The sequence below is a fragment of the Rattus norvegicus genome, unplaced genomic scaffold, assembly GCF_021556685.1.
Source record: "Rattus norvegicus strain SHRSP/BbbUtx unplaced genomic scaffold, alternate assembly SHRSP_T2T haplotype2-0000026, whole genome shotgun sequence".
Lineage (NCBI taxonomy): Eukaryota > Metazoa > Chordata > Mammalia > Rodentia > Muridae > Rattus > Rattus norvegicus.
This window is the reverse complement of record NW_028238785.1, coordinates 921777-944356: the sequence shown is the minus strand read 5'-3', so window position 1 is coordinate 944356 and position 22580 is coordinate 921777. Positions and strand designations below refer to the sequence as shown.

Genomic DNA, 22580 nt, shown 5'->3' with positions numbered 1-22580 from the left:
ATAGAAGGCTTTAGGATCTCGGATAGTGCTACTCTAGATGCCTTGGAAATAGAAGCAGAAAATGTAAAGCTAAATGACTTCGCAGGAATTAGCTCATTTCTGATTATGATTTTTTCATATTGGTATTTTATATTTATTCTTTTTTTAAAATTTAAATCAAGAGCCTTAGGTTGTAAGGTGAGGCGGTCTTAGAATCAGAAAATGCTTAGAACACTTGTATGGCGCCCCACAACTAACACTATCTGGCTAGAAATTCTACTTTTAATCTCGTCATCATCGACAGCTTCCATTTAACCAGCAGGGTCCATGCCAGGCAGACACTGAGCAGGTTGTATGTTCTGTTAATCTCCACAACAACCCAATTCAGCAGAAACACCCCCATTTTACAGGTGAAGAAACTACAGCTCAAAGCAAATGAGTGTCAGGGTCCCCTCAGTCTCACTGGCTGTCACTCAGACCCACATCCTTCTCTGTAAAGGGAAGCCATGGGCCTGATGTGGCTGTGCAAGCTGACTCTGCTGAGATGATCAATGCTATTCTTGACCCTGGGAGAATTTAAGACAAGGTGACCCACAGACTCCTGGGATAGATTCTGCCTCTGGGTTCTAGGGTGGGACACAGTATCCCTTGTCGTGGGTCTCTACTCAGCTGAGGAGTCTGCTCCCATCTGTCAGCTTCTATGGCAGTGGTTCTCAACAGTCCTACTGCTGCAACCCTTTAATACAGCTCTTCATACTGTGATGATCCCCTCCATAAAATTATTTCATTGCTACTTCATAAATAATATTGCTACTCTTATGAGTCATAATGTACAAGGTATCTGATATGCAATCTCTGTGAAGCAGTTGCCACCCACAGGTTGAGAAATATTGCTCTATAAACTTTTTTTTTTTAATGAAAGGCTTTCACCTCAGAAGTGCCTGGAGCAGTTGTAAGAGCCCTGAAATACTGACAAGTTTTGGCAAGCCCAAGACTGCTTGCCTTAATGACAACAGAGATTCCTGGCTAAAGGCACAATCTGAAATCACTGTCCCCAGGTCATTTCTTGCCTAAGTTTTCCCTCATTACAATGTCTGTCTGCTTGGACATGTCTGTCCAGGAAGCCAGTCCATGTAGTCTCTGATACAGACAGAATGCTAAAGGCAAGAATGCTTTCCCTCTGTTGGCCCACAGTCATTTCTATAGAAGTAAGTTCAAATCCCCTGTGGATAAATGTGTGTCTCTCACATGGTGTGTGAGACTTGAAATGTCAACCGTTTGAGTTGACAAAAAACAAATTTCACTTCAGATTTACAGCTGACTAAAAATTATTTTTGGGAGAATGCAGAGGGTGGCCAGGCCTGCAGAGTCAGATCCCCTCCCTGCCTGGGATGATCCCACCCTCAGTAGACTTCAGCTTCACCTATAAGGTGTAATCAGAAAAATCTGACCGTAAGATTCTGAAGTCCACAATATGCAAACCCCTAAAGTTGGTAAACGGCCTATATGGGGGTTTTCTCCAGTTTAAACTATTCTGGCTTCTTTTCTCTCTTGTGCTGCAATCTGTTCTCTCAGGTCTGTTGATCCTGGAAGGACCTGGGTTCAAGTCAAGGCCTCGTGGGTGGGGAGGAAGATGTTCTGTTGTGTGAATGAGTATGGATTAAGAATGTAGCCCCACCAACAGATTGGGAAAAGATCTTTACCAATTCTACAACAGATAGAGGGCTTATATCCAAAATATACAAAGAACTCAAGAAGTTAGACCGCAGGGAGTCAAATAACCCTATTAAAAAATGGAGTTCAGAGGTAAACAAAGAATTCACAGCTGAGGAATGCCGAATGGCTGAGAAACACCAAAAGAAATGTTCAACATCTTTAGTCATAAGGGAAATGCAAATCAAAACAACCCTGAGATTTCACCGCACACCAGTGAGAATGGCTAAGATCAAGAACTCAGGTGACAGCAAATGCTGGCCAGGATGTGGAGAAAGAGGAACACTCCTCCAATGTTGGTGGGAGGCAGACTGGTACAACCATTCTGGAAATCAGTTGGAGGTTTCTCAGAAAATTGGATATTGAACTACCTGAGGACTGAGCTATACCTCTCTTGGGCATATACCCAAAAGATGCCCCAACATATAAAAAAGACACGTGCTCCACTATGTTCATAGCAGCCTTACTTATAATAGCCAGAAGCTGGAAAGAACCCAACAGAGGAATGGATACAGAAAATGTGGTACATCTACACAATGGAATATTACTCGGCTATCAAAAACAATGATTTTATGAAATTCATAGGCAAATGGATGGAACTGGAAAATATCATCCAGAGTGAGGTAACCCAATCACAGAAAAACACACATGGTATGCATTCATTGATAAGTGGCTATTAGCCCAAATGCTTGAATTACCCTAGATGCACAGAACACATGAAAATCAAGAAGGATGACCAAAAAGCAAATGCTTCACTCCTTCTTTAAAAGAGGAACAAGAATACCCTTGGCAGGGAATAGAGAGGCAAAGATTAAAACAGAGGCAGAAGGAACACCCATTCAGAGCCTGCTCCACATGTGGCCCATACATATACAGCCACCCAATTAGATAAGATGGATGAAGCAAAGAAGTGCAGGCAGACAGGAGCCGGATGTAGATCGCTCCTGAGAGACACAGCCAGAATACAGCAAATACAGAGGCGAATGCCAGCAGCAAACCACTGAACTGAGAATAGGACCCCCGTTGAAGGAATCTTAGAAAGGACTGAAAGAGCTCAAGGGGGTTAAGACCGCATATGAAAAACAATTCCAACCAACCAGAGCTTCCAGGGACTAAGCCACTACCCAAAGACTGACCCTGGGCTCCAACTGCATACGTAGCAATGAATAGCCTAGTCAGAGCACCAGTGGAAGGGGAAGCCCTTGGTCCTGCCAAGACTGAACCCCCAGTGAACGTGATTGTTGGGGGGAGGGTGGTAATGGTGGGAGGATGGGGAGGGGGACAGCCATATAGAAGAGGGGGGGTTAGGAGGATGTTGGCCAGGGAAACCGGGAAAGAGAATACAATCGAAATGTAAATAAGAAATACTCAAGTTAATAAAGAAAAAAAAAAAAAAAAAGAATGTAGCCCCACTTTGACTGGCCAACTAAGCTCCAGAAAATCTTCCCCAATCACAAAACTGGGCCATGTGGGAGCCTAAACTGTTTAAAGGGGAGAGCTGAGTGCTTTCTCCTGGAAGAAATACTTGGGGGTTGACTGTCACTTGTGAACCTTCTGTGTTAAGTCACTTCTCAGAAGGGAAGCTTTCCTCTAACTCTTCCATGGGACCCACCCAGCACTGGGGCCTGAGGATCCTATGGTGTTGCAGCTCTGAGCTGGGAGGGGTAGCTCTCACCCTGGCATGGAGAAGCCTGTATTCACAGCTGATCTAGATCTGAGGAACAGGGGCTTTTAAAGAAGCATGTGAGAGTATCTCCTGCAGGAGAGCCCAGTCTGCAGGGAAAGTCACACAGGACAGCGAAAAGTGACTTCGCAACAAACACAGGGAATGGGAACCAGGGAGGGCACTGGATGGATGGTCGGAGAGTTTGAGAAAGCCTGCATCTCCCTGAAAGACTTCCCACAACCATAAGTCCCACCACTGTCCCCTTCTCACAGGGGAGGCTCAGCGAAGCCTGCCACCTGCTGGGATCCCTGCAAACTAAAACCGGAGTGGAGAACTGAGGAAAGCACTTTGGTGGAGGGGGAGACACAAGTCTCCAGGGCCAGGTCAGCCTTCTGTCCCTTTGGTTCTCCTCACTTCACAGAGGTGCCTATTGAAAGGTAAAGCTCAAAACACACATTGCACCTCACACAATAATAGTGGGAGATTTCAACACCCCACTCTCATCAATGGACAGATCATGGAAACAGAAATTAAACAGTGATGTCGACAGACTAAGAGAAGTCATGAGCCAAATGGACTTAACGGATATTTATAGAACATTCTATCCTAAAGCAAAAGGATATACCTTCTTCTCAGCTCCTCATGGTACTTTCTCCAAAATTGACCATATAATTGGTCAAAAAACGGGCCTCAACAGGTACAGAAAGATAGAAATAATCCCATGCGTGCTATCGGACCACCACGGCCTAAAACTGGTCTTCAATAACAATAAGGGAAGAATGCCCACATATACGTGGAAATTGAACAATGCTCTACTCAATGATAACCTGGTCAAGGAAGAAATAAAGAAAGAAATTAAAAACTTTTTAGAATTTAATGAAAATGAAGATACAACATACTCAAACTTATGGGACACAATGAAAGCTGTGCTAAGAGGAAAACTCATAGCGCTGAGTGCCTGCAGAAAGAAACAGGAAAGAGCATATGTCAGCAGCTTGACAGCACACCTAAAAGCTCTAGAACAAAAAGAAGCAAATACACCCAGGAGGAGTAGAAGGCATGAAATAATCAAACTCAGAGCTGAAATCAACCAAGTAGAAACAAAAAGGACCATAGAAAGAATCAACAGAACCAAAAGTTGGTTCTTTGAGAAAATCAACAAGATAGATAAACCCTTAGCCAGACTAATGAGAGGACACAAAGAGTGTGTCCAAATTAACAAAATCAGAAATGAAAAGGGAGACATAACTACAGATTCGGAGGAAATTCAAAAAATCATCAGATCTTACTATAAAAACCTATATTCAACAAAATTTGAAAATCTTCAGGAAATGGACAATTTCCTAGACAGATACCAGGTATCGAGGTTAAATCAGGAACAGATAAACCAGTTAAAGAACCCCATAACTCCTAAGGAAATAGAAGCAGTCATTAAAGGTCTCCCAACCAAAAAGAGCCCAGGTCCAGACGGGTTTAGTGCAGAATTCTATCAAACCTTCATAGAAGACCTCATACCAATATTATCCAAACTATTCCACAAAATTGAAACAGATGGAGCCCTACCGAATTCCTTCTACGAAGCCACAATTACTCTTATACCTAAACCACACAAAGACACAACAAAGAAAGAGAACTTCAGACCAATTTCCCTTATGAATATCGACGCAAAAATACTCAATAAAATTCTGGCAAACCGAATTCAAGAGCACATCAAAACAATCATCCACCATGATCAAGTAGGCTTCATCCCAGGCATGCAGGGATGGTTTAATATACGGAAAACCATCAACGTGATCCATCATATAAACAAACTGAAAGAACAGAACCACATGATCATTTCATTAGATGCTGAGAAAGCATTTGACAAAATTCAACACCCCTTCATGATAAAAGTCCTGGAAAGAATAGGAATTCAAGGCCCATACCGAAACATAGTAAAAGCCATATACAGCAAACCAGTTGCTAACATTAAACTAAATGGAGAGAAACTTGAAGCAATCCCACTAAAATCAGGTACTAGACAAGGCTGCCCACTCTCTCCCTACTTATTCAATATAGTTCTTGAAGTTCTAGCCAGAGCAATCAGACAACAAAAGGAGATCAAAGGGATACAGATCGGAAAAGAAGAGGTCAAAATATCACTATTTGCAGATGACATGATAGTATATTTACGTGATCCCAAAAGTTCCACCAGAGAACTACTAAAGCTGATAAACAACTTCAGCAAAGTGGCTGGGTATAAAATTAACTCAAATAAATCAGTTGCCTTCCTCTATACAAAAGAGAAACAAGCCGAGAAAGAAATTAGGGAAACGACACCCTTCATAATAGACCCAAATAATATAAAGTACCTCGGTGTGACTTTAACCAAGCAAGTAAAAGATCTGTACAATAAGAACTTCAAGACACTGAGGAAAGAAATTGAAGAAGACCTCAGAAGATGGAAAGATCTCCCATGCTCATGGATTGGCAGGATTAATATAGTAAAAATGGCCATTTTACCAAAAGCGATCTACAGATTCAATGCAATCCCCATCAAAATACCAATTCAATTCTTCAAAGAGTTAGACAGAACAATTTGCAAATTCATCTGGAATAACAAAAAACCCAGGATAGCTAAAGCTATCCTCAACAATAAAAGAACTTCAGGGGGAATCACTATCCCTGAACTCAAGCAGTATTACAGAGCAATAGTGATAAAAACTGCATGGTATTGGTACAGAGACAGACAGATAGACCAACGGAATAGAATTGAAGACCAAGAAATGAACCCACACACCTATGGTCACTTGATTTTTGACAAAGGAGCCAAAACCATCCAATGGAAAAAAGATAGCATTTTCAGCAAATGGTGCTGGTTCAACTGGAGGGCAACATGTAGAAGAATGCAGATCGATCCATGCTTATCACCCTGTACAAAGCTTAAGTCCAAGTGGATCAAGGACCTCCACATCAAACCAGACACACTCAAACTAATAGAAGAAAAACTAGGGAAGCATCTGGAACACATGGGCACTGGAAAAAATTTCCTGAACAAAACACCAATGGCTCATGCTCTAAGATCAAGAATCGACAAATGGGATCTCATAAAACTGCAAAGCTTCTGTAAGGCAAAGGACACTGTGGTTAGGACAAAATGGCAACCAACAGATTGGGAAAAGATCTTTACCAATCCTACAACAGATAGAGGCCTTATATCCAAAATATACAAAGAACTCAAGAAGTTAGACCGCAGGGAAACAAATAACCCTATTAAAAAATGGGGTTCAGAGCTAAACAAAGAATTCACAGCTGAGGAATGCCGAATGGCTGAGAAATACCTAAAGAAATGTTCAACATCTTTAGTCATAAGGGAAATGCCAATCAAAACAACCCTGAGATTTCACCTCACACCAGTGCGATTGGCTAAGATCAAAAACTCAGGTGACAGCAGATGCTGGCGAGGATGTGGAGAAAGAGGAACACTCCTCCATTGTTGGTGGGATTGCAGACTGGTAAAACCATTCTGGAAATCAGTCTGGAGGTTCCTCAGAAAATTGGACATTGAACTGCCTGAGGATCCAGCTATACCTCTCTTGGGCATATACCCAAAAGATGCCTCAACATATAAAAGAGACACGTGCTACACTATGTTCATCGCAGCCTTATTTATAATAGCCAGAAAATGGAAAGAACCCAGATGCCCTTCAACAGAGGAATGGATACAGAAAATGTGGTACATCTACACAATGGAATATTACTCAGCTATCAAAAACAACGAGTTTATGAAATTCGTAGGCAAATGGTTGGAACTGGAAAATATCATCCTGAGTGAGCTAACCCAATCACAGAAAGACATACATGGTATGCACTCATTGATAAGTGGCTATTAGCCCAAATGCTTGAATTACCCTAGATCCCTAGAACAAACGAAACTCAAGACGGATGATCAAAATGTGAATGCTTCACTCCTTCTTTAAATGAGGAAAAAGAATACCCTTGGCAGGGAAGGGAGAGGCAAAGATTAAAACAGAGTCTGAAGGAACACCCATTCAGAGCCTGCCCCACATGTGGCCCATACATATACAGCCACCCAATTAGACAAGATGGATGAAGCAAAGAAGTGCAGACCGACAGGAGCCGGATGTAGATCGCTCCTGAGAGACACAGCCAGAATACAGCAAATATAGAGGCGAATGCCAGCAGCAAACCACTGAACTGAGAATAGGTCCCCTATTGAAGGAATCAGAGAAAGGACTGGAAGAGCTTGAAGGGGCTCGAGACCCCAAAAGTACAACAATGCCAAGCAACCAGAGCTTCCAGGGACTAAGCCACTACCTAAAGACTATACATGGACTGACCCTGGACTCTGACCCCATAGGTAGCAATGAATATCCTAGTAAGAGCACCAGTGGAAGGGGAAGCCCTGGGTCCTGCTAAGACTGAACCCCCAGTGAACTAGTCTATGGGGGGAGGGCGGCAATGGGGGGAGGGTTGGGAGGGGAACACCCATAAGGAAGAGGAGGGGGGAGGGGGATGTTTGCCCGGAAACCGGGAAAGGGAATAACACTCGAAATGTATATAAGAAATACTCAAGTTAATAAAAAAAAAAAAAAAAAAAAAAAAAAAAAGAAAGGTGAGGCAAGCCGGGATCTCAACAGTCTTTGGCCAAAGAAGTGAGAGCCCACAGGGCAGAGCAAGGCAAAGCAGAGCCAGGCAGAGCAAAGTGAAGCCCTGCCAGTCAGCAAATAGGCCTTGCGCATGTGGGACTGGTGGCAGCAGTGCTTGCCCTTGCTCTCCTGGTGGTGCAGAACACCTGCCTGGATGTGGGGAAACTCACAGTGGCTTGTCCTCCAGCTGCAACTGCCAGTGCTTGGGGAGGGGGAAGTTGAAGATGCTCCCATGATCCTCCGATTTCTGGCCCACTTTGTCCACGGTTGTCCATGTTCAAGGCTGTGGTCAGCCCCGCCAGAAGCCCCGAGGACAGGTAGAGCAAGCACAACTGGCCAGCAACCACCATGGGCATCTGCGGTGGGACCCAGGCCAAGTAGCCACAGAGGCGCACCAGGCAGCCAGGCACCAGCCCCAAGCCTGTGCATACTGAGGCCAATGACACTCCACTAGTCCCTCCCACCATGCACATCCCACCCCTGGTAGGCAAGATCTCTCTGTCCAGGGCTTCCCCCAGACCTCCAACTACCACCAGCTCAATGAGCCTTTACTTAATTCTTGTTAACCATAATGGCTTGTCATAAAAGGTCATTGGGAAAGTCAATGATGAGATGAAAGCCTTAAAAGAAAACTAGAGAGACTTACAGAAATGAAGAAGAAAGCTCTCTTCCCAGTAGGAGCCTGGCAGTCCCAAGCTCAGGGCACCTCATGTCCAGTCTTGAACCCAGCATGCATTGTTGTGGAGAACCTGCCTGCTTAAGGACCTGGCTTCCCACTCATTCTCCTGAGATGATGACTTTAATTCTTTTAATTTTTACTGGTTATTTTCTTCATTTCCATTTCATGTGTTATCCCCTTTTCCAGTTTCCTTTCTCCACAAAGCAGAGTCCAGCTCACAAGCCTGAGCAGCTGCAGCCATAGTGCACCATGGGGGATCCTGGGGCAGACTGTTTCATCACCAAGATCCTGTGGACCCACAGGGGATGCATGACCTTAAAGGAACTGCAGAGTAGGATCAGGCTCCAGAGGCAGAGCTCTATGAGCTGCTGGGCAAGACTGCTTATTCCTATTGGAGACTGGAGATCAGGCAGGGATCATGCTGTAGGTGGCGGCTACTACTGAAGCCTGTGGCTTCAATCTCAAGTGCATCCAGGGACCATGCTACAGATTGCCCAAGCCTCTGCAAGCTCAAACTTCTGGGACAGAGTCATTATGCAAAATCCCAGAGAAACCTCTGCAAATATCCACACCAAGTTTTTAGGAACAGAGCTTCCAGGTCCTGAAGAATCATGAGCTTTCTGGGCTTAACCAAGAGGAGCCGGCCTTCTTCCTGGTACAGGGGGATTCTTTTCTCCTGCAAAAGTTACTACAAAGGAGACAGCCACAAACAGATCTGCTTGAAGCCACAGCCATGCAAGAGAGTCCAAGTCTGTGAGCACTTCACCCAGGCCAACTGCCGTTACCTCAATTGTCTCAGGTCTCATGACCTGTTGGACAGGAAGGTGCTGACCTCCGTGACTGAGCACGGGCTGAGTTCTGATGGGGTCCAGAACATCCAGGACATCTGCAACAACAAACACATTAGGAGGAGACCCACTGGCATGAGAGCTCCCCATGAACATCATAGCAGCAGGGCACACAGAGACAAAAGCAAAAGCAGAGACTGATTCCTTCCAAACAGTCTAGGATTTCTCTCCCATGTCTCATTTTGGCATCTGGTTCACTTTGTCCAGATGTCACCAGCTGTAAGGATTCCCTGGAGGATGTGTCTATAGCTGTCACTCAGGAGGTCAAGAACCTGGGGACCCAGGACTCTGCACAGCTTTCCTTGGTCTCATCTAAGGCTGCTGGTGTCTGAGGACCCAGTCACATGAGAGCAAGCCAGAGGTTTTCTGAGAATGGACATCTGGATGGCTTCTTTTCTAGAAATCCTACTGATTCTTTGTAAGCTCCTGCCTCCTCTGCTGGCTTTCTTCTTGCTGCAGCAAAAAGAGATGAGTCCATGTCCATGAGAACAGGCATGCCTTCTGGACACCGCATGGAGGTCAAGGGAAAGAATGAGGCTCCAGACATCGATTACATCCCATTTTAAATGGTTCTATTGATGGGGTGACAATGGAAGAAGCAACAGACTCAGGAATTCTAGGTAAAAGGAGAAACTCAGGGAAGGAGTTTGGCAATGTTCCTTCTCTTTCAATTCAGTGGAATAATTGAAGCACTATTGTTATTGGGTCTTCATTAAAAGTCTGGTAGAAAGGATGCATTAAAGCCATGTGGCCCTGATTATTATTATTTTTAATTTTTGGAGTGGCAGCCTTTAATGACTGTATCTATTTTCTTATGGGAATTATTCATTACCTTCCCAGATCTGTATTTAACTTGGTATTTGTTATCTGTTAGAAAAATCACCAGTATCAAATAGATTTTTCACTTTTCTGTAGTAAAGGCCTCTGAAGTAAGCCCTAATGATTGTTGAATTCACTCAGTGTCCTTTGTTATATCCCCCTTTTCATTTCTGATTTGGTACTTTAGATATAGGCTCTGTGGTTTGTCTGTCTTGTGGATCTTCTCAAAAAAAAAAAAAAAGCCAGCTCTTGCTTTGCTTGGCTCTTTGTATCATTCTCTTTGTTTGTAATTGATTGATTTTAGTTCTGAGTTTATTTCCTGCCATCAAATCCTACCAGACTCTCTATGGGATGAGGCTTTGCCTCACCTTGGTAACAGCAGCATGTGATACATGAAGCTTTTGCTGCTCTCTGTAGTGGGGACGACGTCACAATTTCACTGAAAACCATGCACAGCCTCGTTTTAGACTGTATTAAAGTAGCCCACGATTTCAGTGCTCCCTGCAAGGTGCCATGAGACAGTAGTAACATGAGTCTGCCTGCACCTCGACAGTTTTCACTAGGGACTTCTGAGTGATTTTATGAAAATTTATAGTGAGTTCATGGATGAACATGCACAAACACAAACGCACACACACACTTTACTGACATGGTGCACATTCTTTCCACACAAAGAAGAAAGTGAGTATTAATGAAAACACACCAATAAAGGAATTGATGGACGAGGTTGTGGGGAAGCTGGGGCTTAGAGTTATTTAAAGGCCCTGTGCAGGCTCTCCTTCTGTTGGAGGCTAAACTTCAAGTGCAATGGGGTTCTTTATTTTCTTTCTGTATAGCACACAGAGCTAGGGTGGAAACTAGTTTTTGAGCATATTTGGCAAGTACTAGAACACTGAATTAATTCCTAGGGCTGGAACCCTATTAATGTTCTACAGAATTACAGGGCAGGCTGGATGAAGACTCTCAGCTGACAATGTGGACATCTCAAGACAGGCACTGGACAATGGCTGACAGACTTGTATGAAGACTGGAAATGTTTGGCTATCTCAGAGGAAAAGAAGGCCCCTCCGACTACACTGTACTCTAAGGACAGTTTATTCAGGTAAGGGATGACATGAACTATTGTCTCATGTCACAGATGTCAGCACAAAATATCCTAGGTATTGTATGCCAATGGTAGCATTAACAGAACAAATCACACAGTGCTGTGAAGATATAGAATATGACTATATGTAGCAAGAACCAGGCCTCTTCTAGTTTCTAAGATCATACCTGAGAACCTCAAATATAGTAATAATGTGATAATGTGGTATAAGTCTAGTTACAACTAGTTTCTATTGTGACACAGATGACTCTTTTTGTGTCATGGTCAGCTTATAATGAATGACTAGACCTAAGCATGAGAATAACCAAATACTACATTGCTTCTCTAGCTGCTGAGCTTTTAAAAGCCCTGGTGTGACAGCAAGCTTTTGTGGACATCTGGATTATTCCTTCTGTACTTTAACTCTCTAAGTCAACCCCACTCTGAGTAAGTCAGTTCCATTCCATAAGTTGGAAATCAGTCAACTGGAAAAAAAAAATACTTTCTCAATACAAACACAGATTGGCCATGGAAAAAGGGCAGCTTGAACTGTCCCACCTAGGTCCTGGGCTTGCACAGGCCTGCTCTCCAAAAGAAACGTGTGTTCACAGCTGCAGGCTGCATTCACTATGGATGCTCTTGAGGTTCCTCCCTAAACTGCTTAGATTAAGATAATTTTGTTGCCATCTATCAAAAGAATTCATTATGCCAAACTGGCCTTTCTTCTGAATCTTCTGTTCTGTGGGCAGGGCAAAATCTCCAGCAACCCTCACAGCAATGTAGGCTGCCAATCTGGGACTCAGAATTATACCAGTGCAAACCAAGAACAGGGCAACTGGAAGAGACCTCATTGGGTTGTAGGAACCTCCTGTTCTGAGTCACTTCTCAGAAGGGGCACTTTGCTCTAACTCCTCCATGAGACCCAACCAGTACTGGGGCTGGAGGCTCCTTAGGTGTGGCAGCTCTGAGCTGGGAGGGGGAGCTGGCACACTGACAGGGAGAAGCCTGTTTTCACAACTGATCTGGATCTGAGGAGCAGGTGCTTTTAAAGAAGCATGTGAGAGTATCTCCTGCAGGAGAGCTCACTCTGCAGGGAAAGTCACACAGGACAGGGAAAAGTGGCTTCCCAATGTCCACAGGTCCTGTGACCCCAGGGAGGGCACCAGATGGTCCAAGAGTTTGAGAAAAGCCTGCATTTGCCTGAAAGACTTCCCTCAACCATAAGTCCCACCACTGTCCCAGACTAACACCTGAGGATCAGCAAAGCCTGCCACCTGCTGGGGTCCCCACAAAATGAACCCAGAATGGAGAACTGCGGGAAAGCACTTCCAGGGAGGGGGAGACACAAGTCTCTGGGGCCAGGCCTGGGGTCTGTCCCTTAGGCTCTCCTCACCTCCATTAGCCTCCTAGTGCAGAGCGCTGCAAGCCGGGATCTCAAAAGTCTTGGGCTGAAGAAGTGGGAGAAGGTAGCAGCAGTGGCGGTGGGGTCGACAGGGGAGTCGAAGACGGAATGGTAGCAACGCAAGCAGCGGCGGCGAGGGCGGAGGCCGGGGGGGGGGGGGGTGGTGAAGGAGAGGACAGGTGTGGGGGGGTCAGGGCGGGGGCAGGGTAGGGGCGAGGGCAGGCTGGGGGCGGGGGTTGGGACGGGTCTGAGTTGAGGGCGGTGGTGGGACTGGGAGGGGGGATGGGTCGGAGGCGTTGTCGAGTGCGGGTGTGAGGCGGGGGCGTGGGCAGGGGCAAGAGCAGGGGCGGGGGCAGGAGCAGGGGCAAGCAGAGCAAAACCCAGCCCTGTCAGCTGGCAGAAAGACTCTGGGGCTGGACAGACTCGCCCTGCAGCTCTATTTTGGGGTGACAATGGAAGAAGCAACAGACTCAGGTATTCTAGGTAAAAAGAGAAACTCAGAGAAGGGGTTTGGCAATGTTCCTTCTCTTTCAAATCAGAGGAATAATTGAAGCACTATTGTTATTAGGTCGTCATTAAACGTCTGGTAGAAAGGCTGCATTAAAGCCTAGTGGCCCTCATATATATTTTTTAATTTTTGTAGTGGCATCGTTTAAATACTATCTATTTTCTTATGAGAATAATCTTATGACTCTTTGTATTATCCTCTTTGTTTGTAATTGAATGATTTTAGTACTAAGTTTATTTCCTGCCATCAAATCATACCAGACTCTCTGTAGGATAAGGCTTTGCCTCATCTTGGTAACAGCAGCATGTGATAAATGAAGCTTTTGCTGCTCTCTCTAGTGGTGATGACGTCACAATCTCTGTGTAAACCATCCACAGCCTGTTTTTAGGCTCTATTATAGTAGACCACCATTTCAGTGTTACCTGCCAGGTGCCATGGGACACTAGTAACACACGTCTGCATGCCCCTCAACAGTTTTCATTACAGTCTTCTAAGTCATTTTATGAAAATTGATAGTGAGTTCATGGATGAACATACACAAACACCTGCACAGAAACACAAACAAACACAAACTCTCTCTCTCTCTCTCTCTCTCTCTCTCTCTCTCTCTCTCTCTCTCTCACACACACACACACACACACTTACTGACATGGTACACATTCTTTGCACACCAAAAATAAAGTGAGCAGTAATGAAAATACACCAATAATGGAGTCGATGAAGGGAGTTATGCAGAAGCTGGGACTTAGAGTTACTTAAAGGCCCTATGCAGGCTCTCCTTTTGTTGGAGGAGAAATTGCAAGTGCAATGTGGTTCTTTATTTTCTATCTCTAAAGCACACAGGCTATGGTGGAATGTAGGGCTTTGAGCATGTTTGGAAAGTACAATCACACTGAATTAAATCCTAGGGCTGGAACCCTATTCTACAGAATCACAGAGCAGCCTGGATGAAGACACTCAGCTGAAAAGGTGGACATCTCAAGACAGGCACTGGACAATGGCTGAAGACTTGTCTGAAGACTGGAAATATTTTGAAAATTCAGAGAGAAAAAAAAGGACCCTCTGACTACACCGTACTCTAAGGACAGTTTATGCAGGTTAGGCATGGCATGAACTATTGTCTCATGTGACAGATGTCAGCACAAAGTATCCAAGGTATTGTATGCCAATGGTAGCATCAACAGAACAAAGCACACAGTGTCATGAAGACATAAATTATGAGTTTGTGTAGCAAGACCCAGGCCTCTTCCAGGTTCTTAGATAGTAACTGAGAACCTCAAATACGGTAGTGATGTGATAGTGTGGGGGTGAATCTAGTTACAACTAGCTTCTATTGTGACACAGATGACTCTTTTTGTGTCATGGTCAGCTTATAATGAATGACTAGACCTAAGCATGAGAATAACCAAATACTACATTGCTTCTCTAGCTGCTGAGCTTTTAAAAGCCCTGGGGTGACAGCAAGCTTTTGTGGACATACTGGATTGGTCCTTGTGTACTTTAACTCTCTGAGTCACCTCCACTCTCAGTAAGTTAGTTCAATTCCATAAATTGGAAATCAGTCACCTGGAAAAAATACATTCTCAATATGATCCCAGATTGGCCATGGAAAAAGGGTAGCTTGAACTGTCCCACCTAGGTTCTGGGCCTGCACAGGCCTGCTCTCCAACAGAAACCTGTGTTCACAGCTGCAGGCTGCATTCACTATGGGTGTCCTTGAGGTTCTTCCCTAAACTGCCTAGATTAAAATAATTTTCATGCTAACAATCAAAAAACTCATTATGCCAATCTGGCCAACAGGAAGCTAATTTCTATTCTGTATTTTGTCAGATGTGCAGAATACATATGGTCATCATTGATAATAGGTGAAAGATCTGCTCTAATATGGACACTAAGTGGTGCTGGAGGATGATCCTGACCCACAATGAGGAGTGGTAACACCAGAGCCCTGTAGGGATGGCTGGCAAGCTAACACATTGAGCATGCACAGCTCAGTAAATTTCCTGTGAATACACATCTCCTGAGATCTCTCTATTTGATTGGAGGTGATCCTGTCCACCTAATACAGTACATGATGTGGAAGGACAAAAGCACCTGCAGGAGCTGTGGTGATGACTCACAGGATAGAGCATCTGCTACTCTCTCAGAAGAACCACATGGACCCTAACAATTGGGTAAAGCATGTCAGTGATTACTTCATAAAGTGTGTGTCCGAGAAACAGCCACATTTTCCACACAAAAGACACTGTCACACTGGGTACCCCTTGGTGACTTTGAATTCACTTATTAGCCCAGGATCCATGGAACATGCAGAGATCCATCTCCACCTGTCAGGTCTAAGTCCACAGGAGGGGACAGAACCCTTGAATAAGAATGATGGTCTTAAGAGTCAAGAGATAGAATTCAATTTTTATTCATAAGGAATTCATTTTTACAACAAAACAGGATTAAAACAAATAAATTAAAATATTTAAAAATATTTGAAAACATAAAAACAGTAACAAGAACATATAAATATGAAACAACAAAAAGAAAATTTCAATTAAAATCATAACAAAAATATTTCTAAACAGCACAATCTTAACGAACATTTAGAAGCACAGATGTATTGCTGTTTCTCCTCTTGCACACATAATGAAAGGAGGTCCCCCAAGTTGTCTCTCAAGTGCTGTTTTCTGAGAAGAAAGTAAGACCTCAATCAGTCAGGCTGGCTTAGTGTTATATAAATTTAGGGTCTCTAAGCAATGACAAATTAACTCTGAGGAAGAATACTCATCCAAAAAATTTGTTACCGTTCAGGATGTTTGTCATCAGGGACTCCTGAGAAAGCAACTTATTCTTCAGGAAGCTCTCTTACTGGTGTCTGTCCAATTCCAGCTCTCTTGCACTTTCTGAGACCTGGGAGAGGAAGGCAGTTTTTCAGACACTGATTTGGTGGTGAAATGCAAGGCAGCTGTCGGAAGGCTGCCTTCTACGATCTCAGTTCTATTGGACAGTCAACATGGACCTTTTAACTGATATCATTGTTGCTACTCTTTGGGAAGGGCAAAATCTCCAGAGAGCCTCAAAGTAATGTGGGCTGCCAATATGGGACCCAGACTTATACCAGTGCAAACCAAGAACAGGGCAATGGAAGGAACCTCATTGGGTTGCAGGAAGAAAGTAGATGTCCATATGTCACCAAGGTTAAAACCAATGACAAGTTCTAATTTGACATTTGCATTTTGTTCTTATCCCGCAAAGGTGCTTCCCACACAAGAAGTCACATGACCACAGAGTGTCATTTGTCAAAGAACCAAGAACTTGTTCAAAACTCTACAGAGCATCCAATCTATCACGTGGATATGCAATGATGAGGTATGTTATTAATCTGTCACCATTTCTATACTGCAGCTTCAAAAAGAGCAGACAAATATACTTGCAAAATAATTCAGTTTCTGAAAAGTGGTTGGCTTCCCAGAATACTTGTGCATAGGCAGAGCAATGAACAATTCCACTACATGAGGAGGTTGGCTGGTTGTGAGTGTAAATTAGAAAGGTGGTAGGAGAGAGCAAAGATGTATCAAATTGGCAAACTTTATCAGATATTTTTAAGCTAACACAGCTGCTCAACCCTACCAGATGATGCTGGGTCTGGACGTTGCTGGTCTTTATCTTTCTTGTTGAAGTCAACCAAATATTTCTGGTTCAGTGCACAATCAAGATGTACCTCCTTGCTCTCCTGCTTCAGTGGGACCAACTTCTTCCTACATGTGTTCTCCATCAGGAGCTGGCTGAGCAGGTTTCTGGAAATATAGTCTGCATAGTAAGATCATGCTGGCCCTTTCCCCCATTCCTACTCCCAAGTACCACTAACTCTACCAGATCCCAGATACCCATGAAGACTTAATAGAATTCATTTCGATACATATAAGGCTGCTGCACAAACCACAAAGAGTAAATTCCGGGAAGAATAAATTGTTTGTTTGGCCCGAGCACCAATTAGTGTCCACATCTCTCAAAAAGAACATGGATCTACAACTATCCATGAAAGCCCAATGCATGGGGGCAACATCAATTAGTAGTGGGCAAACACCCTCAAAGGAGGTCAGTAGAACCAAGAGAAGGTCATGCTAACCATGTGGTCCACACACTGAGTTTTGTAAAACCTGGTATGACACCATAGGTCCAGGTCAGCCTAATAACCTGCTGACTTCAATCAGTGCTGTTCTATCTAGAGCCTTCTGAAGATGCCTAGACAATCCTGGGTTGAGGAACAGTCTTTTGTGGAACTGAAAACTGAGTCCTAATGACCCTGGCACACTGATGTGTAAACAGCACAAGAGATAGAACCAGAGCTGAAGACCGTCCAATCCAGAACAAAGAAAGTCAGAAATGGCCATTCCACAGGTGATAGGCTTTCTGACCAGGACTTACCTAGAGAAGGTAATCTCCTTCTTCAGCTTATGGCTGTTCTCATGGATCTCAGTGTTCTCCATCTCTAAGTTGTGCAGAATTGACATGACCGCCTCCTCCATTCTCTCCAGGTCTTCATAATATGGATTTGGCCTGAAGTGTGGCCTGTCCCAAATGATAGAATACAATGAACATCAGCATTTAGGAATATATGAGCTCAGGGTGGGTCCTGTACTACCCCAGTCCTGGAAGGACACCTTCTGAATTGTACATATTGGATATTCTTCAGCTTCAGAAACGTGTTTTTCTGCGTCCAGGACACCAGAATCTCAGCATCTAGATGGAGGCTTCCCTGGCTCCCTTTGTTCAATCAAGAGGAAATCTGCAGTCAAGCCAGTTAAGCTATCAAGAGCCTAGGCCACACCTCTCCATGCTCCCCGACCCCAACACACCCAGAAACCGGTGATTTCTTTTCTCCTGTTTTGACAAGAGACCACATATCAACACAAAATTATAATCTGCACAAGGAATACAAATGTACAGACAATCGTGGCCACATAGGCAAAGAACTGTGCTGTTGACAGTGGGGCTCCCAGAACAAAGCATTCACATGACCATGAAAGTGTTACAGGTAAATACTCAGGCTAAGACATAGACCCCTAGATTCCAGGTGTGGAGGGAAATATAAACATATAAAAGTTGTGCATATGCATTTGGATGTATGCACACACAGACTCACAGACTGAGACACACCCACAAAAAAAAGAGAAAAGTTAACAGAATCAGAGAAAGAGAAAAACAAATATGGAAACAGAGAGCACTGTGAGAACCAGGAGAAATGCATGCACCATTGCTGTCTCAGAGTGCAAGACACACAGACAATAACAAACAGGCCTGAGCCTGAGACCTTCTAGTCAAGCATTGAGATGAACAGTTTGGGAACAGGCCCCTCAGGCTGCTGCCTGGATCTTCCAGCACTCAGTCCCCTGCCTAGCAAGTACAGAGACTCACCATAAACTCACTGCAATTACAATCTTGCAAAGCCACCAGCTGTCAAGGGCTTTGCAAATGCACACTAGACACTCACTCTCCCTGACTTTATCCCCGAATTCTTCATTCAGACCACAAGATCTGCTTTTCAATAAATTGAAGCAGATGAGTCCATTTTCCATCTTGCTCCTCAGGAAGGGTCAAGGTTCTGAATCTCCTCTATATGGGAGGTGAGGTTTAGCACAGGGTGGTTAGGGAGGCACAGCTTTCTAGAACCCAAAACCTTAATAGGATAAGAAGAAGGTGACCTTGCAGACCCAGGAATGAAACAAGAGCATTTGGAGCGATTCATCCCCGTTCTTCATGGATCTCTCTGTCAGAAACCTCAGGCGATCTCTCAGGTCATTTCTCTCCTCGGTAATGAGCTGCAGCTCTTTAATCAGCTTCTCCTTTTCCTTCTTGGCCTGATTCTCGCTTAGTTCAGTGCCAGGGGATGATGTTTCTCTCCCAGCGTCTGTAGGTAGAAGAACACAAGTGAACCTGCATGGGGAGAATGCATAGAGTGTACATAGACCACAGTTAGGCCTAAACAGGAGAACAAGCCTGGAACCCAGTGTCACTGCTAGGCGATTGGTCTATGCTTAAGAGGCCTCATCAGTGGATCTCAGTTCTCCCACTACTCTATCGAGACCAAGAGATGTAAGCAGCCAGGTGTTCCCTATTCCGGACATCAGGTGCTTACATGGACCACGGAGATGGCTTCTCCAGGATTATCATCAGCTGAACAGGGTACAGCTTGGTTTCAGGACCCTCACCCCTGTGGGTTCGAACTCAGATGATAAATTCACCACCCACAAGACTTGAGTGATTGGAGACACTCAGATGTCCTACCCTGATACTCTAGGCCAACAACTTTGGATTAAAAACACATTTCCATGGAGGACATGGTCAACAGACTTATCAGTTCCCCTATTTGAAATACCAAATGCCCGAGAATTTCCAATAGGTTACAGGATGAATCTTGGTCCACATGTTCCAAATACTTTTGGTATTTTAGAAACATGTTTGTAACACACAACCTCTAATATATAAAGCTAACGATGACCCTGCCAGTTAGAAGAAATCAGAGGAGGTCTAAGAACATAAGGTTATTGCCTGGAGCACAATTCTCCCCCTGTTCCTACTGTCAGATATCCACTGTATTTAAAGAAGCAATGATAGTGAAGTACATTGCTGCCCTGTCTAACACAGAAAAGGAGGACCCTCCATGACTCCTGATGGTGTTATTATACAATGTAACATAACAAATGCACTGTAAAAGTAAAGACCAGAAGTTCACAGAATAATAGCATTGGCCTTACCATATCCTCCCAGTGGGGATGGGGAAACTAAAGTTCTGAAATCCTGACTTTCAGGAATTGTGATATTCATGGAAATTCAATTCCTTTTCAGATGCTCCAGTTGTTGTGGCCCATTGCTAGAAAGGTCAGCTTAAGCCTGCAGCCCCCCTGGCAGGAAGCTCAAAATACACTGCCCAGAACTTACTCAACATTCCCCAGAAGTGCTGTCTTTGTCCATCATTACTTTGAGACGAAAGGCTAGACTCCTTCACTTTAGTCTCTCCAGAATCGACATTCCCCCTCCGAAAATGCTTGCGAAGACGGGAAAACATGTCTTAGCTTGTAACCGCCAGACTCAGACTGAGAGAAACTAGGGCACTGGTCGTCACTACAACACTGGTGACATCACAGAGGATGCCAGAACTCTCTAGGAGACAATAGAATGTCCAAGAAGGGACAGCTGATGTCATGGGGAGCAGACTTTGCCTCCCTGGTAATGTTCTCCCTGTACTGAGCATAAGCTGAGGTGCCCTTTCCAGGAGACTTTCCTGGGGCAGAGCCACTGAGCATCTCCTGCTTCCAAAGCCAAATTTTCCTCAAGGCTTGATTATAAAAACCTTAGTAATTCTTATGCATCTAAATGAATGTTTCCTTCCATATCTTGCCCCAAAATGTCTCATCCTAACTCAAATTGTCCTCATTCACCAATGTTAGCCATTAAAACTTCCGGAGATTTCACACCAGATTGAATATGCAGTCAAAAGTTCTCCTGTCTCATTATGTACAGGTGCTTTATATCACATCAAGAAGTAGTCTGCATGGTAGGTTACAACATGCGTGTGTGTTAGGGGAACACTCATGAAGTCATGTGCTTAGCAATTGACAATTGCCAGAAAATTCCTTAGTTGAAAGAGTTGAAGTCTTTATGGTGCTAGGAACAGTGTGGAGACCAGTTGGCAGAGGAAAGTGCAATATTGGAGCCACCAATGAAGGGAACCTCATGCTGCTTGTGGGGTTCTCATCTCTGCGCTAATGTCGCCAAAGGAGCACTGCTGACAGGCCTTCTATCAAAAAAATAAAATAGTCAAGAGATATAGGGGGTGCAGATAAAGGTGTAGGACGAGGCTATACACATCACTACGTGGATAGAGCAAGGACCCAGCACTTGTGCTCTGGGTCATGGGCTTCCCCACAAACACAAAAGTATCTGTCACAGTAAAAAAATGGATACTGTATTGAGTGCACACACCAACACTGATTGATCAGATCCATACCCCAGATTTTGGGGGCAGATCCATGGCCCCAAATATCTTCCTCTCAACTTATACAGCAACAAATAAGAAAGAAAGAAAAAAGTCAAAAAAAAAAAGCTCAAGCTTCTCATATGAGGATTGCAGGAAGTGTGATCTGGTGGTCAGTTCTGATTAGGCCATTTTAGATAGAACAGTGCACAGTGATGCTTAATGTGATGGGTCCTATATAAAGCTTTCTGCAATATTGGAATTTTAACAAGCCTCATCCAGAACATACAGAACAGGAAAGGATGTGATCACCATGTCCTTGCTCTCTATCAGGTTATTTTTCTGTGTCCGTGATTGTCAGGCATAGACAGCAAAAATCTGAAATAGCTGGTAGACATGGAACAAAGTGGCTATAACAAAACTATAGTTGTGGGTTACACACCTCAACTGTCAAAGGCTAATGCTGTCCTCACAGTCCCTGGAGGCCACTCTTGTAAGACTGTCTACTGGAAAGTAGAAGCAGGTTTATCTGAGCTCAAAGTGAACCTGGCCAGCTAGGAAGAGGGCAACATGGGATACTTGAGACCCTGTCTAAACCAGCACAGAAACCCACCCTGCATTCAAAGCATCATCCACCAATTCTCGATTATCTACCATTCTCTCCCTACCAGTCTTTCAGACTGGAACTGTAGAAAAGAACTGGAAATGATCTTCCTATTCTGAAGACCTTGATCTCTCTTACCTTAGGTGTACATTAAGAACTCATGCAAATGGGTATGACCATCTGAACATCTTAGTATCACCTACTCAGTATATCTAGCATAATACTGTGCCTATGGCAATCTCAAGTTTCCTTGAGTTTCGCTGACCCAGCAAGAAGTATGAAGTACTGAGGTCAAACCCCAGTGATCCTTTCAAGGGTTTAGAAGAAAGCCATCAGAGAAACTCCACTTCTTTGTCCTTAGATTAAATCAAGCTGATACAATGTGAACCTGGTGGGCTATTTAACCATGCATCTTTCTGCCATCCCCACCTTTCTGAATTCAGTCCATGTGAACCTGCATGGGGAGAATGCATAGAGTGTATGTACATAGACCACAATGAGGCCTAAACAGGACAACAAGCCTGGAATCCAGTGTCACTGCAAGGAGTTTGGTCTATGCTTAAGAGACCTCCTCAGTGGGTCTCAGTTCTCCCACTACTCTATAGAGACCAAGAGATGTAAGCAGCCAAGTGTTCCCTATGCCTGCTGACACACGCAATAAAT

General features: G+C 44.1%; 2 protein-coding genes, 1 long non-coding RNA gene and 1 pseudogene across 4 annotated transcripts in view; 2 read left to right on the top strand and 2 right to left on the bottom strand.

Moving 5' to 3' along the window:
* The window catches only part of LOC147997910 (uncharacterized), a 28250-nt gene extending 7435 nt beyond the window's left edge, over nucleotides 1-20815 (top strand). Inside the window, exons 3-6 of one of the 2 annotated variants that reach the window (XR_015647511.1) lie at nucleotides 11343-11455; nucleotides 14277-14444; nucleotides 16591-16704; nucleotides 20185-20815. This is a non-coding gene — a long non-coding RNA (uncharacterized LOC147997910). Of the gene's footprint in view, nucleotides 1-11342; nucleotides 11456-12746; nucleotides 12904-14255; nucleotides 14445-16590; nucleotides 16705-20184 lie in introns of those variants that run through there. The other variant, XR_015647510.1, reaches the window with a different exon arrangement.
* Speer4cl6 (spermatogenesis associated glutamate (E)-rich protein 4C like 6) overlaps nucleotides 1-22580 on the bottom strand; it is a 261843-nt gene that overhangs the window by 235983 nt on the left and 3280 nt on the right. The gene's annotated exons all lie outside the window — the stretch shown is intronic.
* LOC147997912 (zinc finger CCCH-type antiviral protein 1 pseudogene) lies at nucleotides 8936-10222 on the top strand (annotated as a pseudogene).
* Nucleotides 15745-19415, bottom strand: LOC147997911 (uncharacterized). The gene is made up of 5 exons (XM_087601535.1): nucleotides 19041-19415; nucleotides 17764-17907; nucleotides 16966-17132; nucleotides 16140-16245; nucleotides 15745-16022 (listed from the first exon to the last, which is right to left on the bottom strand). Exons 1-4 carry the CDS (start codon nucleotides 19082-19084, stop codon nucleotides 16181-16183), a joined length of 420 nt encoding a protein of 139 aa, XP_087457661.1. The 5' UTR covers nucleotides 19085-19415; the 3' UTR covers nucleotides 15745-16022; nucleotides 16140-16180.

Coding starts and splice junctions, on each gene's coding strand:
- LOC147997911 (XM_087601535.1), bottom strand. CDS start 19,084: ATGAATCGCTCCAAATGCTCTTGTTTCATTCCTGGGTCTGCAAG. Junction 17,908..19,040: donor TTCATTCCTGGGTCTGCAAG/GTCACCTTCTTC, acceptor CATTTGGGACAG/GCCACACTTCAGGCCAAATC. Junction 17,133..17,763: donor AAGGAGATTACCTTCTCTAG/GTAAGTCCTGGT, acceptor CTATATTTCCAG/AAACCTGCTCAGCCAGCTCC.